At 34.3% G+C, this 17198-nt stretch overlaps 1 protein-coding gene across 2 annotated transcripts in view; it reads left to right on the forward strand.

Moving 5' to 3' along the window:
• The first annotated feature begins 4340 nt into the window (after positions 1-4340).
• Positions 4341-17198, forward strand: part of LOC106477261 (band 7 protein AGAP004871-like) — a 39733-nt gene continuing 26875 nt past the window's right edge. For both annotated transcript variants that reach the window (XM_022381448.1, XM_013937853.2), the window contains exon 1: positions 4341-4572. In XM_022381448.1, the coding sequence (XP_022237156.1) occupies positions 4473-4572 (100 nt within the window). In that variant the 5' untranslated portion in view covers positions 4341-4472. The remainder of the gene's footprint in view (positions 4573-17198) is intronic.

A 17198-nucleotide genomic window follows, 5' to 3' on the forward strand; every position in this document is an offset into this window, starting at 1 on the left:
CCCCCCGCCTCCAACTCTTGGGCTACTCTTTTACCAACAAATAGTGGGATTGACCGTCACATTATAACGCCCCCACGGCTGAAAGAACGAGACTGTTTGGTGTGACGGTGATTCGAACCCGCAACCCTCAGATTGCGAGTCGATCGCCCTAACCATGCCGGGCCGATATATATTTGTATTTCCCCAACTGATGTTGAAGGCGTTATTTCAAATGGTAATTGGTTTAATAAATTTTTATTTAAAATAACATGTAACATGTATTAGTGTCTCCCCAGCTGATATTGGAGGAGTTAATGTTTTACGAGATTTCCGTCGCAGAGATTTGGCGTCATTATGATAAAGCGAACAAATTCGAACCAATCTGTCATTGATTTTTAGCACAACGCACCATTGGTTTTCCTGGGGCCTCTTTGTAACACTAAAATTCCCTTAATATTTAACACACTGCCCATACCCTCTCTCTCCCCTCCATTATCTGAGGATGGTTGAAGCCCCAAACGCTAAGTTTCGGTCATTGAAAAAAAAAATTCAAGTTTATGAGATGACTAGCAATATGGCATGGAATTCATGACTATTGCACTTTCTATTCTATTATAGGCATGTTATCTGTTGGTTAATCCCCCCTCTCCAAGTCCCTCAATTCTAAAATACAGCTTTGGATCCGGTTGCCGTGATTACCTAAATTGTTCCAAACATAAAAAAACACTAAAAATCATGAATTTGTTCCGTATATTACATATTTCATTTTAAGCATGCATTCTACATAAGTAATATAAAATATACCCATATGATTTGGAATTACGCGTCTATCATAATCCCTTCCGAAGATACTACCTATTTTGTATTTCAATATAATGGCGACGATCTGGATCCGCATGATCCAAGTTCAGTTTTGCTTTGTTTTTAATCGAGCAACGTGTTAAGGATTATTGTCCAAATTATAATACATTTGTATCTGATAACATACTGTTTTCATGGTATTTTCACCACTTCATTTAGATATATGATTTTGATGAGAGAGTAATAGTATCGACATTGATCCAGATGGAGCTTTTATGTTTGGGATAGGACATAAAAAACCGGCCTTATATGAAACACAATAAAAAGTTTATGTGTGTTCAAAATTATAGCTTGATATAATTAATATTGAATTGTTAAGAATTTTCAAATTTGGCCCTCAAAAAATTACCAGATCATTTTCTTACGAAATCCTGGAGAGTCTCAATGTTGATATGCCTATACAATTTGGTCCAATGCTGATCACTTGTGATTGAGTTATTCATGAAAAACTGGAAAATTCTCTATCAACCCATGTTAAAAAAATCCTTCAAAGTGATCCAGAATCCGGACCAGATTTGGGGAAGACCGTCTCATGGGGGCAACCTATTTTCTGTAAATCGGTTTATCATTTTGCAAGATACGCGCGCATATTGACCCAAATGCAATACCCTTGCATCCCTCCGGGGCTAGGGTAAAAACAGTACTATATATATATGAGTTGTCATTCATTATCACGAAAAAACTCATGATTTTGCATTGTTCACGTGAATGACAAATCTCTACAATTTACATGTTTTTATATCTTCAATTTATCATATACCCCCCCCCCCCAGTGGCACAGCGGTATGTCTGCGGAATTACAACGCTAGAAACCGGGTTTCGATGCACGTGGTGGGCAGAGCACAGATTGCCCATTATACAGCTTTGTGATTAACTACAAACAAACAAGCGATTCAACATTCCCCTCTACTTTTCCATTTCAAAATAATGATTTTATGTGCTTGCTTTAAAAGTGAAAAATGACTACTGAGATAGATCTTAGTTTTATCTAGTTATAGTTTTATAAAACTTTATTCGACTTATTTGGAAACACTCTTCCTGTATAGTTCAGATATTTTGAAGAGTCAAACAAAAGTACAGTCATCGAAATGGGGGTTCTTGGCACTATGAAGCCCAAATGAGCATCCGATCTCCCCCTCCCCTCCCCCAGGTGGTTCAGTGGTAGACTTCATAGCTTACAACACTAAAATTCGGGTTTCGATGCCCGCAATGGGCAGAGCACAAATAATCCAAATAATGTGTATGAGTAGACAACCGTTCATTATTCGAAACAACTGTTTGGTTTTCTGTATCATTCAGGGTGAAACATTCAAAACATTAACATCCCAGATTAAAGACACTTAAGGCAAGAAAAACTGGGTTTTCTAAGGAATATTTCGTCTTCACTAAGTGTGAATTTTTCTGTTCCCCTTGTGAAAGTACGTGAATCAGCCCATGAAGCAACATTTTAAAACATTACTTTTGATAGTCTTTTTTTTTGTGATTTTGTTCATTTAACAAATTATTCCCTGTTATCAGTGTCTAAATAACAAAGAAATAATTATTTACAATATACCAAGAGATGCACCTTCCGTGGTTTTAAACTCGTCTCTCGCCATTAGTTGTGGCCCAATGTCCATTTTAACCTTTCGATTTGGTTACCTCTTCTCAGTAGCGGTTTTTAATCAACCACACCTCCATTAAAAGTACTTTGTCTAACGTATATCTAACTGTTCTCGAGGTAACATTCACACCTGTATTTATAGTAGGGTCATTGACAAGATGTGTACTGTCTATTTCATAAAGTTTTGGAAAGTTTTGGTTTTCTTACTTGACCACTGCTGTAATTAACAGTGCCAGTTTCATGTTCCATCTTCAGAGTGTTTCCTACATACTGAAATATGGAGCCTTGGCGTAATTTCTCTCACGGATTATCCTTGACCAACCAAAGGTTTGATTTTTATACTTGACATGCAGTATTTCAGTCCTAGAAACCATGACCAAAATTCCAATACAACGACTGAGCGTATTGCATTATGACTGTCTGTGTTTCTATATGCTTTATATTGATGTGGCATTTTTTGATTGGTTGCATGATAATCAGTTACAGTGTAAACTTTGAACAGTTCAATATCTCACGATAAAGGGGTGGTATAGCATTCCGATATCATTTGCCTTTTATACCTTTTCCCTCACCATTTCCACAAATATTTTTAATATCACACTTTGAGAAGTTTCCCCATAGCTTCGATACAAATTAAAATGTGTTGATTACTACTGTGACAAGCAGGAAAGGTTCGTAGACATGAAAATGGAATGTTTTAAACAAAATAAAAAACAACAACAAAGAAAAATAAGATGTTTTATACATAACTTGTGGACAACTCACCTACCAATACAAATAAAATAGTCGAAAAACATTTTTGCTGTACATCTTTTTAATATCAAACAATACTGAATTATATTAAATATAAGCTATGTTACTGCTGCTACAATATTAGATATTGTAGTTTAAGTATTGTATAGTGTTTGTAGAAATACTCCACAATACGTTTCCCCCAGTGGCACAGCCGTATGTCTGCGGAATTGCAATGCTAGAACCCGGGTTTCGATGTTTAATGGTCTGATTTATTCTGATATACAAATCAATATCATGTTAAGGTTTTTATATTTAATATTTAACGGCCCGGCATGGCCAGGTGGTTAGGGCACTCGACTCGCAATATGCGGGTCGAGGGTTCGAATCCCCGTCACACCAAACATGCTCGCCCTTTCAGCCGTGGGAGCGTTACAAGTGACGGTCAATCCCACTATTTGTTGGTAAATGAGTAGCCCAAGAGTTGTCGGTGGGTGGTGATGACTAGCTGCCTTCCCTTTAGTCTTGGACTATTTGTGCTATACCCAACACGAATATCGAAACCCAATTTTCAGCATCACAAGCTCAGAGACTTGCCACTGAGCCACTAGGGGTTGTCGAAACCCAATTCGTAGCGTCACAAGTTCAGAGACTTGCCACTGGGGGTTGGGGACTAGGATCGTGAGAGAATAAATATGCTAGTTTTGAATATAAAGCATATAAACGTCATTTTTACACAAGATGTAATCAAGTTATCTATAAGTCCTCTTCTGAATATTAACTTATTTCTAATTAAGTCCACGTGATCATTTCATTTAACAGAAATTACACTCTTATCCCATGTCAAAGCTTAAACTTTTATAAAAATCAATAGACATAAATGCATGTAATACTGAGTCATTATTTAATCAATCAGAGACTTGTTTTCACAAGAAATACTTTTCCATAAACTTTGTAAGTTGTTTTGCTGTAAACTATATAGAGATTATCAGTTGATATCTGAGCTTTAAATTAAAAACAAAAAACAAAAAAAAAACTTGTAGCTAAATGTCATGTTCGTATCAACTTTTAAGACATTAGAATGCGTGTGTAAATATTTCTGTTAATATCATTTCCATGGAAACGCCACCTATTGGACATCTTCTATATATCTGAGGGTGCGGTTTCACTTCCCCTGCTTTCCTGCAAGGATCGAAGAATAGCATGTTTATACTGCAGACATTACATCAAACGATATCGCTAACGCATGGCGGTAATTCTACAAATACAAACTAGTAATTACGAACGATAGCCGTTTATGCAGAATAAGATTTCTTCAAATTCGGAAAAATTTCCGACAAGCATGTATGAAACAAAAGGAAGGAACAGCATGGATGAGCAAGCAATTGGGCGAACACGTAAGAATGATATTTCGTAGTTTACTCTGTCAGGTTAACTCTTCACCTAGATTCTAGGGCCCAGAACACCGCAGTCGTTGTTTATAGCTAGCAAAGTATTAGAACTAATGATGTAAATCCATGTTACCTGTAACACGCGATTAATGTTTGCATAAAATATTATAATTTACTTGTAGTCTGAAGGAATGGAATTGCATTTTTCTTTTATAAAAAGAGTGTAGAAGTGATTAGTACGAAACCCCAAGATGCTTTGTTCTAGAATCAATTTCTATGTAGACTAACTTATTAACATATAAGTGCATCTGTATTTGTGTATAAATATACTAGATCGTACACAAAAACAGTTAAGAAAAACAAAACATGTATTAAAATTAGAAAATAAAATGCTTTTTTTATCTTATTAAATGAGTATCATACTAGCGTCAAAGCTTGTTATGCTCACACACTCAGCGCTTGGATGTGCATGACGTTTTGTAGAACCCGATAATACAGTATGAAAAACATAAAAGATGAGATGTTTAACTACATTTCAACATGTAGTAGGTTCTAATATGTAAAACGTCCTAATAATAAGCATATGTAAACAGGACGAGGGATATTTGTTAACTTTGTTTGCATGATTTACTGCTAAGTGAAAATGCCTGTAGTAGGTTCTAATATGTAAAACATCCTAATAATAAGCATATGTAAACAGGACGAGGGATATTTGTTAACTTTGTTTGCATGATTTACTGCTAAGTGAAAATGCCTGTAGTAGGTTCTAATATGTAAAACATCCTAATAATAAGCACATGTAAACAGGACGAGAGATGTTTGTTAACTTTGTTTACATGATTTATTGCTAAGTGAAAATGCCTTTCTATATAATGTTTTAAAGTATTATGATTTTATACACTGCTTAAGACATGATTTCACATGTATTTTGTCACTTTGAGCACGGAACACTAAGTAGATACAACGTTAAAGATATATCAAACTACAGTTTCCAAAACACGATAAAAATTGTAAAGTATTTCTAAACAAGGATCTCTATGAAAAGTCATCTTGAGTTTAGTAATTGTCATTAAGTTCACCACAAAGCTTTGAAAGTGCCACCAACTAACTAAAATCCAAAATATAAATAACAGCAAACGATATTTCGAACCTAATGTTTATATATTGATATAAATACATTCAAGAAAACCTCGCTCACGTTTTTCATATTTTGGAATATAATTGGTTTGACTCTGATGAAGATAGATTCACCTTTCGAAAGCGCTCGAGTTATAGAGTTTTGTATTTTTGCGCCATTATTAATGGATATATTTTATAACTAAAGGACAGAAAGTTAGGTAAACAAAAACAATACGAAGTTAATGATTTATACATATGGGACAGATTACTGTGTAAACAAGTAACTGAAAAAAGACACGTTCAGTTTCGGTAAAAGAAGGGTTAAATCTGTGACACATACGTGGTATCAATGACTATGTGTTGTAGCCCCCTAATGGCACAGCGGTATGTCCGCGGACTTACAACGCTAGAAACCGGGTTTCGATACTCGTGATGGGCAGAGCACAGATAGCCCATTGTGTAGCTTTGTGCTTAACTTCAAGACAAATAAACAAGACTAGGTGTTGTAGCTTTTCAAAGGTAGGTATGTTAAAGAAGATGGTTTGTAAGTCCAAACGTGAGATACCAAATAAAATGTTGATAAACAAGAATTTAATATTACTTTACTATTTTCTAGCTTAGTTCTTGAGAACTTTACCCTTATAGGTATCGATGTACAGGTCCAACGCTGGCGGGGGGTATCACAAAACATATATCAGAAATTGGAAAATAAAATGCTCTTTATATCTCACTAAAATATCTCGTTACCCTTAAGTTAATGCCGTCAATAAAATTTTATATTTGATTTACATTTACCCCCATCGTGTGTCTTATTTCACTCCCCCATCCTACCATAGTTAAGAAAAATTGCCCCGGTATTGTTATTTTACAGAAAGAATTAGAATCAAAATTAGAATCAGTAGCTCACGTTTTTAATAATGTCATTGAAAGACGCCCCCAGTGGCACAGCGGTAAATCTGACGGCTTATAACGTTGAAAAGCGAGTTTCGATACCCGTGGTGGGGACAGCACAATAAGATAGCCCCTTGTATATGCTTATACTTAACTAGAAACAAACAAATAAACACTGAAAGATGGAAGAAAAACTTTTTTGAAAGAAAGTTCACCAGTTTTATACGTTACACTTAATCAAACAAAATTAAGGCATTTTTTCCACATTAATTTCTAGGTTAGTGTAACAGCCCTCGTATATATTAAATGTGATTTTATGGGGGAAAAATGGCAGACACAATACAAACGTCCAACACCGGGGCACAAACCATAATGTGGGTCATTATGTAATGTGCCCTGGTTTTTTTAGATAATGGCGGAAGTAAAGCCCAAATTGCGTTGGGGGTGGGCAACCGTCTACCCAGTTTAACCTCATCTTCGCCGGCCTTACATGATAAAAAAATGGAGCAGATGTGAGTGCTCTAGCTCACAACGTCCCACATCTTTACCATCTTTCATTATCTGCAGCCAGATGTGGGAAGGTGGTTGCTCATAAAAATAAATAAAATAATAATGAGGTGAAAGAAATAATAGAATGCAAGACGTCAATGGGGGAGACACCAAAACTGTCCTTGAAGTTAGCATTCCAGCCCCCAATATGATTTTTCTGGACATAAACACCAAGATGTTAAGGAATTACTATGCTAAGCCCCACCAAAATTATTACTATAGTTCCCATCCTCTGATCTTTCCATGCTACTATTTGAATCTTCAATGGTTCTAAAGAGATCCACATAGTAATAGGTTTTATATGGGGAAGGTGATATAACTACATTTGTCTACCTATATAAGATATGAAATATACAATAAGTAATTCCAATTACTTCATTAACAATTGTTTTATAAATTTTTTTTTTGTTGTAGTCAAAGAGAACTGGTGAAATATTTTTGTAGTTTACACAACGTTTAACATAAATTATGTTTAATTCTTTCTTGAATGTTAGTTTATTACCAGTATTATTTAAATTGTTTAATATATATATATATGTGTGTGTGTGTGTGTGTGTGTGTAACATAATTATCATATTATTTTAATTGTATGCTTTTACTGTAAGGATTATTTTACATTGTTAACTTAATATGGGGATTTAGGATTAACGTAAATCTCCTAAGTTGGCCAAACCTCATGAATATATTGTTGGAATTACGACTGGATATATCGCATTCTAGCTATTATAAATAAGAGTGATGTATTTAATTAGTTGTATCAATTATAGGATTAATTTTATCTTGTGATCTATATATTTAGCTGTTTTTGATCAGAAGTTAATGATAACACAGGCCTGCGATAGTTTTATTCTCTTGAAATGTTTACATGTTCTACAGTAATTCATGTACGCTGAATCCCAAAATGATATCCATTTTCTCCATCGCGTACAGATTTTCCACAAAACATCGTAACACAATGCATAAACGAAAGACCACAACACGTAGTTTTGAGATTTCACACACAAAAGAAAAAATCAGGATGAATGAGGATGTATATTTGTTTGACATCAATGTTCTTCCCTTTTCTTCAGTTTGTTTATATTTTTGTTAACAAACATATTAATAATAAAAAAATGTTTATTGTGGTAAAGGAAATAATGTTTATTGTGGTAAAGGAAATAATAATTATTGTGGTAAAGGAAATAATAATTATTGTGGTAAAGGAAATAATATTTATTGTGGTAAACGAAATAATAATTTGATCTAAGTGAGAGTTTTTCTTCCCGATTTGTAAAAAAATCCTTATGTGATAGAAAAAAATGAATATTATTTTCGAAATCTGCGTAGCTGAATTGTGGAAAATCCGTTATCAAAAGCAAAACAGTTTTCATGAAGTTTAAATTCGCAGGTTTGTGAACTTTTAAATCCAACTATCAAAATTATCCCTGTGAAAGTGTTTATATGTTTAGTTCTACTGTTTATGGGAGAAGTCACCAAGATGTTTTGTTTCGAATAAAACTTGTCATAATGAATCAACTTTGTGAAAACAAAAAATGTCATTTGGCATCATAATTCACAAATAAGACATTATTCGTAAGAAATAGGTTTATGCAATAATATAAAGAAATACGTTTGTGCAATAATATATTTAGCTGAAAAAAAAGAACTGCATGAATATTAATAAGTCGTCAGAGTATTTTAAAACAGATTCTCCCTATGAAGAATCGTCATCATTACTGGACTTGAGCTTAGTAATTGTTGACCAGTTCACCACGTAAAACATCGCTTACCTTCCTACAGCCTTTGTTAGGTTTTAAATATACAGACACGAATTTAATAAAAAATCGACTGAAGACTATATTACGAGTGTAATATTAAACCTTTTCTCAAATATATGATGCACTTAAAATCAAACAAAATAGCTCATAGTCGAAAACCTATACAAAAGAGTATGCATAAAACAGTTTCTATTTAGTCATCAGGCTTACATACATTTTCTTCATGACTCGTTTACTTGTCTTTAGTACGAACGTGTGTTAAAAGAAGTTAAAGTATAACTTATAAATTAGGAACAGATATGTGTGCTCAAGCTCAGAACTTCTCAGATCTAAAAACTACTATTCGGTTAAGAATAATCGTGTGAGCGGCTAGTGCTGTTGACTAGTTGCCTAAAACCAGCTCTACGAGTAGAAAGACTAAAGGAAAATATTTTTACGTATCTCCTTGCTTGTTAATTTCCGGTAGAAATTCTTTCCGAGGAACTTCAGCGATACAAGTCCTTTCTTGATTAAACTAGTTTATTCTTTCTCGACACAAACTTTTAGTACACAGTAATTTCACAGTCAGTACATTTCTCGTCACTTTAAACTTAACTACTCTTATAATACACGCTATAAATCACAGCGATTCACAATCTCGAAAACACACACTAGCTCGAAACAGAATCGTAAATTACCCGGAACTCTCTTTATTCAATCCCGCAGGCTTTCTCTGCCAGGCTTATATACTAAAAAAAGAGGGTGTCTCAAACAAACTCGGTCTTCCCCGATAATTCATGATCATTCGGGAAATCCATCACGTGTTATCAGAGTCACGTGACTTCCGCTGTCGTAACAATATAATAAGATAAAATAAACAAGTCAATGTACTTAAAACTATCGCTAGGGATACCAGATAAAACTTGTATCCTGCCAGCTTATGAGGATTGGTGAGAATATGATATATTAAACCACTCCGTTCTTTCATCGATTATTAATTCATTAAAGAAGACGGTGACTAAATATATTCCAAATCATGACATTCTGCCACGTTTCAATCAACTAAAGGCCACTGTAGCTTAAAAAAGCATTATAAAGCTTAGTATATATTAAATGTAAATTAAATGTAATATAGTGAACTATTATTTCATTAACATCCGCTTATGTAACTTGGCCGGGTTTGGCTTAGTGATTGATGTGTTGGACTGCGTATCGACAGGTCCACGGTTCCATCTCTTGGTAAGCCACTCGACATGCTCAGCACTCTCAAAGTTATTACTTGGTGCTACTGATTGGTCGTCCTTTCGCTAGTCAGCTAAGCCTGAACAATAGGTCACTGACCTGACCATTCAAGTTGAAAAATACAAAATACTCATGTAACCAGTTATATAGCAACCTATTGTTCCATAGAGAATAAGTACAAATATTGTGGAACTCGAAATATTGATTATAACCATGTTTAAAACGACTTCTGATCAAGATATCTCTTTTGTCGTTTTGTATGTTTTTCATCAGTTATATATGTTATGAGGTTTTATTCGGACATTTCATTTAAATTTAGAATCTTCTCTCCTACCATAAAAAAAGTAGCTTACTTTTCACTGTGATATAGGTCCAACTTATCTCTCTTTGGTAAACTTGTGTTCAGGGTTATTGATGAGGAGTGGCATTCTCCGAAACTAGTATAACCCAATAACACACGTTGATCAAACTGTAGATTGAACTGGACTTCCCTCGAAGTTAGACTTCGAATTTAAACAATTTTCTGAATACTAAGTTTATTTATTATATCTGCTATTCTGCGGCTATATAATGTGAAAAACTGAATAGTGGCCAATGACACTTTTTCTTCACTCCACCCATCCAGTGTATAGGTTTTCCTCATAGTGATTACAAAGCACGTTTATACCAACAGTATGCTTGACATTTTAAGGTGCTGTTTATTTATTTAAACCAAAACTACACAATGGGTTCTCTTCGTTGTACCCGCCTCAGGGATCGACCCCCAAATTATATCATTATTAGCCCTCGAGCTTACCGCTGAGCCCACTGTTAAGGTAAATAAAGTAGATTGTTTTCCATAAACTGAGATTATTGTAATCCTTTAGTTAACAACATGACTATATTATGTACTTACCGGTTCAAGTTTGTTTACTAACATGGGTACATTTGGCCCAGTGACTTATATTAATTAATTAAAAATTAATCGTTACATTATTTTTTATGGACCACAGGTTTACTAAAAATCGAGAGAAGCATACATAGATTGTATACATTTGATAAGAGGAGGGTTAATTAAAAACGAAATGAAACATAAATGTACAAAGGAGAATAACTTCAAACGGAAAGAGATATTAAATTAATTCTATTACTCTAAATCATTAGTTAATCTGATTATAAGGTGTTGTCATGGTCGGCATAATATTCTAAACAGAAACCGCGCGAAACTGATTACTGCCAAAGACCAAGATATAATTAGTAAGAGAATACACCCTTCGGGAAATAACGCTTACAGTGAAATATGTCTTGTTAAGTGTCCAACAGATTCAACAAATAATTACGTATAGTTAGGCCCACTGAATAGACGGAGAGGACGAGGATACTTGTCCGGAGTCCACTTCCACCAGGGCACTCACGAGAGTGGCAAAAAATGTGAACGGAATGCATCAAATCAGTACGGGAAACATTAACCACGTTTTCAGTCACTTATACATTTACGCGGAATCATCCTAAAAACTAATCAGGGGAGAAGGGGGAACACAGCTGTTCTTCCCCGAGGACCTTGACAGGTCTTGACGGCCATGCATATATGTACACTACTCTCTAAGCTTAATAAAATTTAACAAACTACAATAAGTAATATGTACGAAATTTAAAGTATTTATATTTACAAGATAACCTTATAGAGGTTTTTGAGTCACTCAAATGATGTCTCACACAAAGAACGATATGTTTCTAGGCTTATTGTTATTGATACAAATGGAATATCTCTCTTCTTGGTTTACTATGGTGGCTTTATGGAAACAGACCGGAACGACAAATGAATTATGTCACGCCTGGTTTCCGTAAACGTCTGGTATGAAAGTTACTTGGTATTGTCGGGAGTGGTAATGACGAACCTTTCTTTGCCATAAGTTCACCATTAAGGGCTAGGACAAAAAACTTTTGTAGCCAATATATATATATATAGTTGTCAGTTCTAACGATATTAAGTATTTACAAGTTTATTATTTAGTATAGCTTACAAATGACATGTACTATTTTAACACTGTTACGTATCTGCTTGTTTGATAATTTCCCGTAAAATTTCTTTCCGAGAAACTTCGGCAATACGAGCTCTTTCTTAATTAAAACTAGTTTATTCTTTCTCGTTACAAACTTTGTAATACACTTAATTTCCACAGTCACTTCAAAGTTAACTACTTTTATAAACACGCGCTATAATTCACAACGATCCACGCACTTTACTTACGATGCCTACAGCTCGCTTAACTCAATTATCTATCTCTATATCTGTGTATGTACAATTATATCTCCGCTTTATTTTCCGGGCTTATATACTAAAATAGAGAGCGCCTAGAAAAGACTAGAGTTGCCAGGAACAGTCATGATCCTTCTAGAAACTCCAGCGCGCATGCTTCTAGAGTCACGTGACTTCCACTGTCGTAACAACACAATTTTATTTGAGTACACTAGTTTCACATCTTAGAAAACCTATCTTATTTATAGTCGCATTTTATCTCTTAAAGTTTTGTGAAAAAAGTAATATATATATATATATATATATATAATGAAATAGCGATTTTGATCTAGAAGTATAAATAAGGCATAACGGCGTTTTCTGTATGAATTGGTGTTAATTTGACACTACGATTTGAAGTGTTATCATTTTATTAAAGTGCCTACTTCCAATTTATTGAAATTAATAGAACCATTATACATTAGAATTGTCAACAATTAATAATTGTGCGAGGAATGTCTGGTCCACTTTTGTTAGTTTTACTAATGTTTTATCATGAAGTTCATCCTAAAACTACTTCCCCCCCCCCAGGTGCAAATCTGTGGATTATAACGCTAAAAATCGGGTTTCGATACCAGTGGTGGGCATAGTACAGATAGCCTGTTGTGTAGACTTGTGCTTAACAACAAACAAACAGGGGTGTGTTATAAGAGTAACAGTCAGTTCCCGTGTTTGGCAAGTGCTGCTGATTTGCCCTCCCAGCACTTTAATCATTGTTTAAAATTAGAGACGACTGCACCTGGATCCTGCATGACCTAATCTTTTAACTCATATGACTTCCAACCTACGTTTATAATACCGAAAATAAATGAAAAACTGTACTCGGACGTAATTTTCTAACCAACGTTTAGCGCCTCTGATACTTCGTTCTACTGTTGAGCTCTCATTTTCTGGTTCGAACTTAATACGTAAGGAAATTGCACAAATGTTTTTCGTTTTCAAAAAAGCGTTCTTTCGTCCAGAAATTCTAAAAAACAGATACTTTTGTAACTCATGAGACATTAAAAGATTTTTCGTTAGCGTGTTTTATTGATTATAATTCCATTTATTAGCGTAGTTTTCTCTGTAAGGCACACACATACACAATAGCTATAAGGGGATTTTCCTGTTACAGTATAATTAAATTAGTTTTCTAAAATGTTTCGTGACCGTTTATGCACTCGTTATGTATATGTTAACTTTTGTTAGTACGTTATACAAGATACACAGATTTTTTTTCTTCCACCAAATGTTGTAATCTCTTCGTATACTTCTTGGATATGATAATTAAAAACATAATCAACCAGTTTCAAATACAACACAGGTTTTCTTCCAGATACTTGCATAACAAAATTTAACGATTTGAGTTCCATCATTAAGCAACACTACTGCTGTATTCTGTGAAAACTGAGCCTTATGATATTTTTTAAATAATACACTTATTAATAGAAAATACGTCATTGTACTATCTGCTGTATTATTCACCGTATACACAACAAGTGAATATTCGATTATTTATTTATGTCCTTTGCCATTTTCATTTATACAGAAATTTGAGTACAATGTATTTAAAACATTTTGGAGTCTCACCACGTCATTACAGTCCATTAGCTACTAAACCAGTCCCTACCCAATAGTATGTAATAAATATTTTTTTGCTGAAATTTCTTCGCTTTTTATTATTGTGCACAATTGTCTATAAATATTTAAAATTACGCTAGCAATTTGAACTAAAAAAAGTAAAATTAGATGACATATTATTACGGAAAAATAGGAAGCACGTACGTAACAGTAAATTTGAATTTTATCCCTCTACTGTTTCTGTAAAGATTTAATTTATTAAAATAAAATAGTCCTACAACTTAAAATTGGTTAGGTATACATGTTTGTAACCAAGCAAACACATATAGCAGAATGAATTTGTTATTATCCTAATTAGTAATAAATGAAAAATGATCATTTTTATATAGGAAAAAAAAAGAAACTGGCCTAGAGCACGCGATTAACATTTCAAAATAGTGGAAGCAGAGGAATTTTTTAAATTCAGTGTTTAGCCAACAGAAAATAAAATGTTAATCTAGATAATTTTAAGCTAGTAGCATCTTCATACCATTGATTCAGTCTACGGGTATAGCCATACCAATTGGTATGAATCAAGAATCTGCTAAAATTACATCTTCCCCAGCTAATTAAGTGAAAACAGATATTTTTTGGCATTCATTACATTCGTTTGGATAAATCATCTGCCCAATAAGCAGGAAAAAATAGAAACATTTTCTCAATTGTTAGGGCCCGAGCGTGACCCAGTGGTTAGCGTGCCTGGGTAGTGAGTCTGAAAGTTCTTGACTTGTGTTCTCACTATGAAGATGTGGATCCGCTACGAGAGTGACGTCAAAATTCCAATATTTGATCAGAGAAGAGGAGCCAAAAATAAAGTTAAGATGCATGGTTTCCCCAAGGGCAGAATTAACAGAGTTCAAGACTTACAATGCCTTGCTTGTCTTTTACTTGTAACAAAGTACAGACATAAACTTTTGAAGAATTCTATGGGTAAAGTTATGTTCATATATTCAAATAAATGATCTGTCTGCCGCGAGGAGTCGAAGCCAGGGTTTTAGCGTTGTAAGTCTGTAAACTCACCGTTGACCACCGTGAAATCTCAGCTCGCTTTCTTTGATACGTTGGTGCACAATGACAAAAGTTGTTTTGAATGTAAAGTTATCATAAGAAAACATTTATAGTTTCAATTTTTATTTTAACGTTTAAATTTCGAACTTGTTTTAACCAAGTTAAAATGTTTATTCATCATGTTCATAAAATAGCTAGCACACATGATTATTTCATCAGGAATTAAATAATAAAAAAGAAACATTTTTGATTATAACAGATCAAAATCAGAGCTGAATGAGATGGACTCAGCGACAAGATTACTACTAATGAGATAAGAATTAATAGAAAGATGTCAAGTCGTTAAGGAGTAAACGTGTCATTAGTGATGCTTATGACGTCACTTCCTTTAGTCATAGTCTGGTGATCTATAATCAAAATCTTATCATTTCTATTGCAGTCGTTCCCTGAAACCTTTTTTATGTTCACATCTTTTTACTTATTTTATTACCTAACCAATGAAAAACCAAGATAATTATGTTTCGGAACAGAAAGTGAGATGAAACATAAAAATAAAACTGGAGACGTAATTTATTATCCTGTGATTGGCTAAACTCTGTTTTTCAAGCTCTGGTATTCAACATAAGTCCCAGTCTGCGGAAGATAATAATAATAAATAAAGTTTAGTTGAAATGCTATTAAAATGCATGCTTCTTTCGAAAAACTCAAATGTACCAATGAAGAAGAGTGTTTTAAAAAGGTTACATTTCTGAGTTTTAGTGATCTATAGCGTTTATTAGTGAAATATTCATATCTCACCAGCTTCAAGGTAACAAGACCGTATTTATAAATCATTATTTTTTAAATTATACACAAAATCCTGGTTCTCCAGTGGCACAGCGGTATGTCTGCGGACTTACAATGCTAGGAACCAGGTTTCAATACCTGTGGTAGGCAGAGCACAGATAACCCATCGTGCTTAACTACAGACAAACAAACACAAAATCTTGTACGTGAAGGTCGATATACGTTATAGCGCAAGACTATTGTTGTAACGTATTCTATCGTTGGGTAGGTTCTTTTGGATTATTTGGTAAAACTAATGGAAAATCCAATCTACGTAATAATAAAGAATTGGTTTATTTCTTCTATGCAGACTATATTCAGATTCATAAAAAAAACACGTTGTATCAGAAATTCTGAAACTGATGGTACCTTGCCTAACTTAGAAATAGCTTACTTACATAATTTTCATACTAACCGATCGATTAACTGAACAGACGCGATAACTCTCATTTCTAACACTGAAATGAATCATTCACTGATTACTCCATAACTTCTCAGTCAACCCATTAATTGCTCTTTCATTACTCATTGAATAATTCACTGATTCTCGTATTTATAATCTATATACTAAAATTCTGAGATTGTTTGTGTGTTTGCTTGTCTGTAATTAAATACAGCAAAAACGGCGCACAGTACCGCTATATTTGTAATGACATGAGAATAGAAACAGAATAAAACAAGTTTCGTTAAAATCAGGCCACGGGTTACCGAGTTAGCCCCGTTTTTCGGGTAATTTTTTATGAAAATTTCTAGATGAATTTAGGTACACTAGAGGCCCGGCATGGCCAGGTGGTTAGGGCGCTCGACTCGTAATCTGCGGGTCGCGGTTCGAATCCTCGTCACACCAAACATGCTCGCCCTTTCAGCCGTGGGAGGCGTTATAATGTGACGGTAAATCCCACTATTCGTTGGTAAAAGAGTAGCCCAAGAGTTGGCGGTGGGTGGTGATGACTAGCTGCCTTCCCTCTAGTCTTACACTGCTAAATTAGGGACGGCTAACGCAGATAACCCTCGTGTAGCTTTGCGCGAAATTCATAACAAACAAACATAACAACGTACACTAGATGATGCCACATATCGGTTTATCTATCTGTCTATTCGTTTTCCACCTGATGAATCACTTTAAAATATCTTCTATACAACAATATATGCACAACAGAAGTTAAATGATGAAATGAAAATGTGTTATAACTGCATGTAGAATGAACAACAACAAAATGGACCTACTATTGACTATTTGCAAATAGTAACTATGGAAATGAGGTAATAAAATAAAAATCAAGTCGAGAACAACAACAAATTTTATAAACGAAACCTCTCGCTGAGCATTGGTTATTATAATATTTCCCTGTCAATGTTCCCATCTTCATTAAAAGGCGTAAGAT

Source organism: Limulus polyphemus, unplaced genomic scaffold (genome assembly GCF_000517525.1).
Source record: "Limulus polyphemus unplaced genomic scaffold, Limulus_polyphemus-2.1.2 Scaffold164, whole genome shotgun sequence".
Classification (NCBI taxonomy): Eukaryota; Metazoa; Arthropoda; class Merostomata; order Xiphosura; family Limulidae; genus Limulus; species Limulus polyphemus.